This window comes from Apteryx rowi, unplaced genomic scaffold (assembly GCF_003343035.1).
Source record: "Apteryx rowi isolate R43461 unplaced genomic scaffold, aptRow1 scaffold_17, whole genome shotgun sequence".
NCBI lineage: Eukaryota > Metazoa > Chordata > Aves > Apterygiformes > Apterygidae > Apteryx > Apteryx rowi.
The window spans coordinates 2,699,143-2,711,307 of NW_020447974.1; the positions used below are offsets into that span (position 1 = coordinate 2,699,143).

Below are 12,165 nucleotides of genomic sequence, written 5' to 3' on the forward strand. Positions count from 1 at the left end.
TATTTACAAAAATATTTCTGCTTGCATCCTACTTTGAGGAGTAAAACACAGATTACATTTTATCCTTGACTGCTTTCTTTATAATACAAATACATAAGCCTTCTGAACACCACAGATTTTTTTTAAATTGCTATCATTCTGAATTCAGGCTGTGGAATGGATCTGAGATCATACTGATACAAACAACAAATGTACTGGCAAAAGTGCAACTGCAGTAAGTCCTTTCAGTTCCCACTTCTGGCCAGAATAGCGGTCATGGGTTGACAAGGTACAAGCTAAATTGGGAACAGCAGTGATCACAGTTTACAGGGGTTAGCCTTAATGAGAGCCACTTCCTTCTGTATCTACTGGAGGCATCCAACCTCTGAAAGGCACACAGTGCCACCTCTTCCATATCGTAAGAGGTGTATATATCAAGCTCTTTGCTGAATTAGGAAATTTTAGTTGAATCACAGAACATGGAAAACTGCCTAATAGGCTGAAATGGAGATAATGAGAAGGAAAGTTGATCACCTTTGGACTTTGAGGGAAAATGGTTCAAAAAAAAGACAAAGTAAGTGACAAATGGGATTAATCCAAGCAAGCTCTGAGGAAGAAGTCGAGGACTTTAAGGAAGGAAATGACTCATTCTCTGTGCTTGTGTACAGGAAAGATCGAGTAATATAAGATCTCCTGGTGTCATACACCTTTGATGCTCATTTTGGAACATTTCAGTGAAAAAAACTAATTTACTATGTCCCCCTTACCACAAGGTGGCACATATGTACTCCCTATGATTTTTAACTACCTCTACAGTTTGTTTCAATCAAGTTTTAAGAAGTAACTGTTCCTATTTCTACAAAGAGTGAGGAGTGGGGGTGGGAGAAAAAACAGGAAAAGGCAAACTACATTATAATACCAGTTATAGACAACTACAGGTTCTTGATACATCTACTCCTTATAGAAAACCAGAGTTTCCATATGTTTTACAAATACATTCATCAGAATACCAACAGAATCTTTTAAGGCTGAAATGGAACACAGACTTTGGATGCCAGGCTGGTGCCACAGCTGAAAATGAGCATATAGCGGCAGAAAACCCAGCATATTTAGCCATTACTTTGATCCTCTGCCATTTAAGCCTGCTGGTCATCCATTGTTCAGTGTGCAATAAATAGGTTTTACTTGCATTGCTCTAACTTTTCATTCTCATGTTGCGAGTTTCAGGACCTAATATCTACATATGCTAAGGAAGACTGTTCCCTAGTAGTTCTTTTTTTCCTTCATGCTGATAAAAGTTGTGCTTGAATGTCAGACTCTGAAACATCCAAATACACATTCTTATTTTCCCCTAGTGGCTGATTAAATAAAAATCTCAGCGATTTTCTGTGCAGTTGTTCCTCTTTTACAAGTCTATGATACACAAATATGCCACAGAATCTATAATGACCACAGCACGCCCTCTCCACAGTACATAATGGACCCACATGTTTCATTTATCCATCAGAAAGGCAGTAAGCAGCATATGAATCTATCAAACTGCAAAAAAGATTTGAAAGAAAACAGAGATAAGTGTGTGTGTGTGAAAGAGAGAAGAAAGATTTTTTCTAAGAAGAGAAAAATACTGACTTAAAATCAAAGAACAGAAACTCTAACTGGTATGTGAAGCAACTCTATCTACACACCATAGAAAATATGTTTTTACAAAGTAGATTCTTGGAGATTTAAAGTATAAACTATGTACATAGCTCCCTCTGATGACCATTGGACACTATACAACACAAGTCTCCTTTTATTTTTGTTCGTGGATTCAACTGACAGCTGACTGGTTAAATTCTAATTGCTTCCAAGTGAGGTCAGCAAAGGTATTTATCGAAAAGGACTGAACAACAGGCTCAACACACACATGCACGCGCACGCATAAGCACATACACACCACCTCTCTAGCGTCTTGATTTATGGAAACAATTATCATTCTGGTGGAGTCTCTCTGAGCTGAGAAAGTTTGTAGCTACAGTAGAGTGTCTCATGTTGCAAAACGCAGAAAACAGAAATGGAATACTTGGGTATCCAGCTGTTATCAACAGAAACAAGTAAGTTATCTGTCCTTTACAAGAACATTCAACAGTTACTAATAGCTAATAGCTTTTATCTTGATTTCTAGATGTTAGATGCTAAAAAAGTATTGAGTAATTTTTCTATTAATAAACTGAAAAATGTAGGCATAAAGAGGAAGGGATAAGACTACGTGGTCTGTCTTGAAATTTGGACTAGAGAAATGTTCTCCGATAAAATGTGGCTAATAGTGAAGATATATGTATGAAGTAATCAGCAGTATTTTTCAGTGCATGAGAACATAGTTCAGCTGAATTGGTAGGGGTTTTTTGGAAGGACTTATAACTGAACTGAAGACAGAAGTATGTTTACAATCAGTTTAAATGTCTGTTTATGCAAAAAGCTTTATAAAGATATCTGTTGTATATACATTTGCATATTTTTAAAAATCAGCTTAGCATGTTATACATTTATGTTTGGTACATTTCAATAGTTTAATATATTCTTGCACATTTGTAACAACTGATCATAAAGACTTATACATGCAACTTTTCTCACAGATCTTTTACTTTCAGTGCAAGCAGCAAATTCAAGTAGTACAGAAGGTCACAGCAACAAAGGTTTTTATAACTTGTGTCTTTAAAGGATATTTTGACTGAAAAGATATTTAAGAAGCTCTTCCATTTCACCATTAACTATTAAGGAATAAGGATCAGAATTCTAGAAGAGGGAACAATCTCATTTAAATCAATCTGTAACTCATAAAGACAGAAGGCAGGTCGGTGACCTAAGAGCAACAGTCTACTTGAGATTTAATTTTCATTATGTTGTTCATGAACACCCAGAACACTGCACTATAATGCACAAATGGATACTGACATGGATCCTGCCAATTTTGCTCTACAGATCATACTTTTACATTATCTTTCTAATGGGCACTATATCTTTAGCTTGCAATGACATGACTCCAGAGCAAATGGCTACAAATGTGAACTGTTCCAGCCCTGAGCGACATACCAGAAGCTATGATTATATGGAAGGGGGGGATGTAAGAGTGAGAAGACTTTTCTGTCGAACTCAGTGGTATATGAGGATTGATAAGCGAGGCAAAGTAAAAGGGACAAGAGAAGCAAACAACAACTACAGTAAGTAATATCTTTGCTTTTGCTATTTGTCTTCTAAGTTTTTAGAAAATAACGCATTATTGTTTCCTATCCCTTGACTTACAGTAATTTCAAAAGAATTTGTATAGCGTACTGACCATTGTATAAGACAAGTTTTCCAATTAATCCTACAGTGGGACATTTGTTATTGATTTTGAAATGCGTCATTTTAAATACTACATTGTAGATCTGCTAATGTATTAGTTACAGCTGGTAACTATTAGCAAACAGAGAGCCTATTTTAACAAGTGAATTAAGGTTGTAAGTATGAAAATGCATAACCACAAATTCTGCTCATAAAATACTTAAGAAACATTAAACCACATTTATATATTCCACAAACTACCTACAAGTTTGGTATGTTTGAGTTAACAATTGAAACATATGCAATACTAGAAAGTTCAATGGAAAGAATTATGTAAACCGTCTTGCAAAATCTTTTAGATATTTTGCCAAGCCAGGAACAAAATCTATTATAGTTTCTGCAGTTCATTATTACAATGATCATGATGATGGAAAAAATATTCTCTCCTTTTTCTTCCAAAAAGGTGACTCATCTAGAGAGAATGGACATATAAAATTTTGCTAAGTTCTACCAAATACAATTTTTGAACTGGCAAAAGAATCATTGTTCTAGAATATATTTTCCACATATATACCTGTATAACTTTCATTTGTAACTACTTGAAGGCATCACTTTTACATTCACTATTTTTGCCAATTTAGCTTTTATGTTATCACAAATATGCTGTATGTCTGGAGAAATATCACATCTCCTTTAAAAGACTACATTAATTTTTAAAAATATAACAGAAAAAAAGCATAGGATTATATTTCATACTTTAAAACAAAATGAGAAGGAAAAAGGGCCAGAGACATTCTGGTCTAGTGTTTACAGTCAACTGAAAGGACAAATATCTGTCCAAGGATGCAATTAAACGCCATTTTAATATATGTTGCACAGATTATTGTGCTTTATATAACAGAAAAAAAAACAAAAAAACCCATACTTCAAGAACTGTTAATGTGTTTCAGCTTTCAACTGAAGATGACTGCTTATTTTCCACAAAAACAGCACTTTTCAATACTAAGTGCCTAGCTAGTGCCTAGCCTTCATAATTTATTGCTCTACTTCATGACTGCACTAAGTATGTGGCATCTTGCATGGCTAAAACTTCATTGACTGAAGTTACCGTTTCTTTCAAAATTTGTTTCTATAGGTCTGCTTTCTTCCCACACTATATTCTGCAAAACCATAATGCTCTGAAAGGTATCACATGGCCAGAGGCCAGATAAATTTGGTCCATATTCAAGAGTCTCATTGAGTTTCAGGAGGACATTGCTAAACTAGCCCTATAGGTCTTTATTCTAGAAGTGAAATGTTGCTCCCATAGAAATCAATGGAAAAACTGTTACTGTTGAAATAGTTTCTTCTTATTTTTTTTTGCAGAGAAATGAATATCGATTTTACCCACTTTTTCTGTTATTATTTACAAAGAAGTATTTTAAAGAGATTACGACAACATATAGAGCTAAATAATTATATAAATTTGCTTTTTGTGGTCCCATGCCACTTAACTAAGGACTTGGTTAGTAATTTAGCAATATTTCAAATTCAAGTAAAGACTCTCAATTCTCTGCAGGATTCCATGCTGCTGAAGCACACTAATGATACCCTGAAATGTTCTGTAGTGAAACCATTAGAGGATATCAGGTCATCTTGTGCTAAAGGCAGTCTATTTTCTTGTAGAGTTTTCTGAACGCTTTATGAAGATTTACTGATGGCAATAAACTACTACAAATTACAGGACTATTACCTTGATTCATTAAACATTTATACTGAAAAAAAACCCAACAAACCTTTAATCTCTTTTTTGGTAAATATAATGGTTATCAGGAGAAAAAGAATCACAACTTGAATGGTTTATCTGGTAACCGAGATGCGCTATGATGTGCTGAGATGTCTCTACTGTATTTAACTAAAGTATGTGGGAAGTCTCCCACCATATTAAAGTCTCTCATTGTAATTTATTTACTGCACACTAGGAAATAATTATGTGAATGCTTCTGTTGGATAAGTAGAATAGGGAAATATAGATGAAGGGGACTGGAAAAGTCTGAACACTGATAACATTTTCTGAAAAATACAGAAATTTAATATTGTAAGACTTATTTTTTTATCATACTCTCTACTCAACAGAATATGTAAAAAGCCTTCTTGACGATGTGTTTATGGCCCTATACCACACTTTTAAAGTATATGACAGAAAAAAAGACTGCACTAATTTGCTTTCCCCAAACAATTTTTTTTTACACTAGAAGACTCAACAGGCTATTTTTATCCAGGGTCTCTGAAAAGCATAATTTAAAAATTATATGCATTACCAAGATGGATTAATTTGTGTGTTTAAACATTCCTGTTCTGTGATTTCCAGTTCTGAAATTTTTAAGTTGGTAAATGGTAAATAAGACCTGTTTCTCAGGATGGAATCCCAGAACAGCTGTAGCCAAATTAATCAACAGCTGTCAAAAATGTTGCTCTGAGAAGTATCTTCATACTTTATTCTAACTGTCCATTTATACACTATCATAATAATACAAAAACAATTAACAAGTTCTCTACCTTTCACAGAGGAAAGCCCAACTCCTACTCTTATATTAAGTGGAGATGCTTCTATAAATAATAAAATATCCTGTTTCCATGATCCTTTACCTTGTTACAGGTGTGAGAAAAGGAATCCCTTTGCCTTTTGAATCACTAACATAAGATACTCAAATGAAATAAAGAAAAATTTCATATTTTTAACCATCATAAGTTAACTTAATAAAAGAAGCTGCATTGACAGTCTTGCAAAATCAATAACTTGTTTCCAGCTCATGAATTGTGAAGCACGAACACTGTGTAGTGCAATCATCTTCACAATTTGAAATGTCTCTGGAATTATGATAACATCATTATTCTACACTGTAACGTTGGCAAGTGCCAAAATACATGGATCTCCTCATCAGTCAAGACTACAAATATAAGAATGTAAAGACAGCAGGGAACAGGATCTCTGCAGTCTAACTTCTGTAGTAAGTTACAAAATTAAAAAATATATATTTTTATACAAGTCCTATAAGAGCAACAGGTGAAATAGGAAGCTATAACACTGTCATTAAGATATTGATGCAAAATCCACCATATTAAATATATGTGGATTGAAATTCCATGACCAAATTAAGTACTTAACCAAATCTTTACTCACAAATCATAATTAATCTATCTGTATTTATCATTCACTGGTTTCAAAATGCATTAAAATTTAACTGCTTACTTCAAGAAATATTTGCATACCACATCATTGCAAGAAAATTGTTGAATCCTATCTATAATAGCGATGACCTTGTTAGGTACTCAAAGAACATTTATTCCGTGCATAGTTCAGTAACCAGTAGAGCCTTCTTGTGGATGTAATGCAGATAACTCAATAGTGAACTAAGCAAATCAGAGGACAGTGATTTCCACCAAGCAGAGACCTGACAGAAACAGCTCTGCTTTTCAGTCTGAAAACTAAAATGCAGAGTGAAAACTGAGAGCCACATACTGAAAAGCTAAAGTAAGCATCAGGAAACAGCCAAGAGACACAAGACCATCCAGTACAATTTATAATTATTTATAAAACATTTTTCTCTTTGACAATCATTTATTATACCTTATCCAAGCATAGATTATTTGCTTCTTTAATTCAAAAATGATTTTTCTATCTAGTTCATTTAAAATAATCCAAGTGGGCACACAAACCAGACTCACAGAATTCATGATTAAAAAGTGAGAGTGACTGAGCAGATGATGGCGATAATCTGGCAATTTGTTAACTCTCCATCTTTGATGAAAAGCAAGTCTCTCTATTACTGCTCAGGTTTTCTTTCATTTCAGTTTTATGTTTATGAATTTTGCCAGATTTATTTGGTTTTGTACAGAAAAAAAGAAAAGGCCAAAACCAGAGTTTATTTTGACTCTATCCAGAGGATTTACAACTACAACTGGATGATGCTTTAGGACTTTCCACGCTCTGTTGCCTTTGGAATCTCATTTTAAAGACTTCAAAGGGCCTCTTAGTTACTGAAAAGCCTTCCCGGAACCTGAGTCCTAACATGTCTGATCCTATCATATTCCATGTGTGCTCTAAACCCAGAAAGTGCCTATTTCCTCCTTTTTTTCAGTGGAGGAAGCCAAAAACATAAAAAGAAGAGGAAAAAAAGAAAAGAAAGAAAAGACAGTCTGCTGATATATTGGTACAAATAGGAACACATTTTACATGGGGAAATTTTTTCTATTTTCATCAAAATCCAACAATTCAGTTTTCAGCATCATTAAATGAACTCTAACTCAGTTTTGTTCAAACCTAGACCCTAAACTGATGACAAAATACGTTTTAAATGCATTTAAGCAGTTAAATACTCAAACCCACTTAGAAATCAAAGTGATCTTCAATAGCATTTCATATATACTTTTTACGATAAAACAGACATTGGGATATGCATGCCATGCCATTATACCAAATTTTATTTTTGTTATTTAAATATATATTGCATAAAGAAACAAAAGATTCGATATCTAAAAATCATAAAATATATTTCAAGACAGGCTTGTCAGCACGCCCAGCAAATTTCTCTCAATAGCTTCAGAAGCAGTCATCCAGATTCAGTTAAGGATTATGTGCACTCCAACCAAATAGAAAGTCTGTCTTTGTAACTGCATCCCTGATTTTTCCAAGGTTTGTTGGTTCAACCAATGTGCTGGCCTAAGTGGAAGATAAACCTTGACATACTTTTGCTTCACATTATTACTCTGCTAATCTTTTATTATACCAGAAAGGGGTTTCATTTAATGACGATATATGTATTTCCTCTGGAAACTTAACTTACAGTGCCAGGGATAGTATTCTCTCCTAATGAGATTAATTAATCAGATCTATAGATAACATACTTTCCCTACTCCTTGCTTCCCTCTAGCTCTTTGTGTAGCCCTGGTGGTAATTACCCTCCCTATGTCTGCACAGGCAGAAGAGACTCTATACCTACACCTTAGTCTATACCTCACCACAAATCCTAGCTTTTCACCATCAACTGCTGCTGAAGATGGGTTTTAGCAAAGATGCAGTTAGCAGCAGCAGCTGAGGTATGGCTGGCTGCCAGCTTCAGCTGACTTTTTGATAAGAGCACCCTTTGGAGGAAGTGAGGAGAAGAAAGGTGGGAGTAAAATCTTGAATCATTGCAGCAAGATTCTTCAGAGCTCATGTATCAATGTCCAGATCAGGATTCAGCTGACACAAGATGACAGGTGTGCCACAAAACCGAGGAAAAACTGTCCATTACTTCTGAATTAGCTTCCTGAATTGTCATCACCTTGTCTATTCTATGGTACTTAACAGCTGAAAAACAAGTGTAAAGTACTAGCAAATCAGAACAGTAGCAGTTTACACTCACTTTCTCTCACTCTGAGCACTGCAGGAGTGCCTAAGCTGTGCGAGGGGAGAACCGAACCTCTGGGCTCAGGCACAGTCAGCTGCTTCCCAAGCTAACATACACCAACTGGGCCATACGTGTCTGTGCATGCTTCAAAACTGGGGGATGAGCTAAGAGCAATGCGAGTAGTGAAAAACATTTAGGATGAGTCTACATAGCTAAACTGATGCACTTGACCTTAATATACCCTTGTAATTTGGTTGCAACTCTGCAGTTTTTTTCCAAATCTCTTAATATTGAGATTTATCAGAAATGTAAAATGTTACATTTTTATGGAACCATCAACTAACTGCAGAAGCAGTTAATGGATATTTTTGTTTAAAAAGATAAATTACAGACCCATCACCCACACAGCTTTTTTTCTCCTCATTGTTTATAATTTCTGAATGTAAACAAAATTCAGTATTGTATCATTAAGCATGTTATTGCTCCATCCTGAAGAAAATGTGCTGAAGTGGCCCTGACCTGAGACTCAAGAGACTTGAGGCTAATCCAAATTTTTAAGCAATTTGCTTACAGACTTTGGGAAAAATTTTCAAACTATCTGTGCGTCTATAAAGGAGAATTATTTGCCTCTGTGTAAAGAGCTGTAAAAGTTATTAGTGAAGAAATCTCCAAACCTACAAATGAATTGTGTAGTAATGTTATAGACAGTAAATACTTTTATTATGGAATACTAATTGCAAACTAAAATAACTAGAGGGAGGAGCTGGACAGAACACAGAGCTTAAATGAATCTCAAAGAAGCAATTTTCCATACTAGTAAACAGAATTTTCAGTAATTTGATAGAATATTTAATTTCTAAAGCAGTCTTTCTTGCAAAACAAAAACAAAATCCAGATTTTCCTCTTTGCAGCTTCCAGCTTTCTGTATTGTTTGAGTATCTGAAAGTGATTTTTTTAGATTTCTAGGATCTTAGAGTACTGAGCAAAGCCCTTTTTTCCCTTGCACCCTCCTTAAAGTTCATGAACACCAAGACATCCTAAAACATGTAATTATACTGTTCCACACTGCAAGACTTATCAACTAGTAGTATATTTTGGAACATTTTCCTCATCAAAACAGAATCTGTTTAGCCAAATGAAGGCTGTTACTCTTCTTGGGTGGCACACTGCTTTCATTGCATAATTGACTGTCTATGACTATATTTGGCAACGGTATTTCAATTGTCTTTTTTGACCTTTGACTTTACTTTTAATTTTTAATTCTGGATATGAGCTGATGTAAAGGTCAAGTTAGCCTTCTGGTGTATGTAATTTAGAAACATTATTAAGAAAAAGTTAACAGTGAAAATTCCTATGACAATAACATAATAGAGGTTAACAGTTATAGCACTGGATTGTCACACTTTAAAACTTTCATAACACTGACATCATTTATACAAATGGAAAAAATTCTTTGTAACAATTGGTGTTGAAAAGTTGGAAACAGATATTCACAGATGTGTCCGACAACTTCATGAAAACACAAAAAAGGCAATAAAAATACCAATGCAATCAACATGCACTCTTGATTATTATTTAGCTTTTGAAACAAAGAACAAGATGAGGATCAAATTCTAACAGGATTTCTTTACAATGTTCACATGCTGCCTAGGACATGAATCTAATACCTGCACAATTTATCAGCAGAAGACCACAATATTCTAAACAGGCTGAATCAGACAATCAGCCAAGTAAATCCATGTATGCCAGTTAACAGCAGTAAATTCAACTTATTGCAACTGGGGATTAGCTCTTTTAAATTCAAAGTTATAGTGGGAATCTAACAATTCAAATTAAAAACTACAGGCTGAAACGACAAAAGAATCCAGACGTTTCATTAAAAACACTGGTTTTTGAAAAGTTGCTGCTTTTCAAAATTCATCACAGTCAGGACATCAACAGATCAACGCAAAATCATAAATGAAAACACAGGTAGCACGCTCATGCCGTAGAACTTATAACTACAAGAACTTCTAAAATAGGGGGAAGTAACAATCACCATTCATCTCCACCATCAAAACATTTTTCAAATACTCCCATTAGCTGTTTGGGGTTTTTTTGTTTGTTTGTTTTTTGATGGAGTCTCCTAACATTACTATTTCAACCCTTAATAATACATATGCCTTATCTTACTTCCATTTTTGGTAAACTGTCTTGCTTTATTTTAAGTATGCTAATAGACACTGGGAGGTGCTATAGACTATAAAAAGAAGCTGATCAGACTTGTCCTCAAGTCATTCTGATACTTGGAAAGTTTGATGCTTGTCTAGCTAGAAGGCAATGTCTTCCAAAAAAAGGAAAAAAAAATCCCCACTAACAGGAATCACATATTCATTAATAATCTGTGCTAATTTGCAAGGGTTTTTTTTTATTATGACCTTTAAATGTCAGATGTGATTTGACATTTCAGTCAAACAGAAGTGACTGTGTACAGTAAATATGTCTAAATGAAGAACTTTATGATTGTTAATGACAGAAATGATTATACATGAACATGCATATTATCTAGAGCAGGAGATATTAGGAAAAAAATTCACAACTTGCATCAACTCTTAACACAGTGGCATGTGTAGCTGTGCTGTGCTGAAGTCCCGTAGTTGCTCAGATGAATTGGTGTCATAATTTTGTAGGCTATTTGTATGCACAGCTGTAAGCAATGTAGTGGTAAATGTAAAGTTTTTTGTGCTTATCAGGTGCACAGAAATGTCCACTAAAAGAGCTTTCTGGCTTCTTGGACAACGCATGCCATACCATTTGCATTACCATGACAGATTTACCTTTTGAGTGGTCTACACAAACTCAGAGGGACAATGTTCAGGCTCTCTAGCTAGCCACTGAGCGTACAGATTTGGGAGTGAATGCTGACGTAGCTAACTCAGAGGAGGAAGGTAGCACACAGCAGAGAATGAACCAGTACCATCCATTCTTGTTGTAGCTTCTGCCACAAAAGACCTTATAAAAACAAAAGCTTTACTCCCTGACAGAAACTCTGAAGAAAAACAGAAAAGATTACTTAATTCTAGAGACTGCAGTGAGTACTAATACAGCTGGAAAGTGCAACTTTCACCAACAAGAGCAACTCCAATTGCACCATGCTCATTTGTTTCCTTTCAAGTAGCTTATACTGTTTAGGTATGCCACATAATGTGCAAGATTATACAGAGAAATCCAGATAGTTCTTGAGTGGTTATTGGTGAGATTTTACAGTGATTTAGGAAAACCAGCTATGTAAGTCTAGGAAATAAATTTTCTTAGTGAAAATACATGAATTTTAGATATCTTTCTAGATATATATAGGCATATATCTATCTCTATATATACAAGCACACACACACACATTTTATAGCAGAGAGACTTGCTTATTAGGGCCACCTTGCAACCAAAGACAAATTTATTCTGTGGGAAAGGCCAGTAGAAGATCTTCCTCAGCAAGTGCTTCATGTTTATGTTATGTGGGGGAACTGCAGATAAG

At 34.8% G+C, this 12,165-nt stretch overlaps 1 protein-coding gene across 1 annotated transcript in view; it reads left to right on the forward strand.

Moving 5' to 3' along the window:
- Positions 1–1,863: 1,863 nt before the first annotated feature.
- FGF7 (fibroblast growth factor 7) overlaps positions 1,864–12,165 on the forward strand; it is a 28,618-nt gene continuing 18,316 nt past the window's right edge. Inside the window, exons 1-2 of the mRNA XM_026060631.1 lie at positions 1,864–2,072; positions 2,610–3,179. Coding sequence (XP_025916416.1) covers positions 2,894–3,179 — 286 coding nt within the window. The 5' untranslated portion in view covers positions 1,864–2,072; positions 2,610–2,893. The remainder of the gene's footprint in view (positions 2,073–2,609; positions 3,180–12,165) is intronic.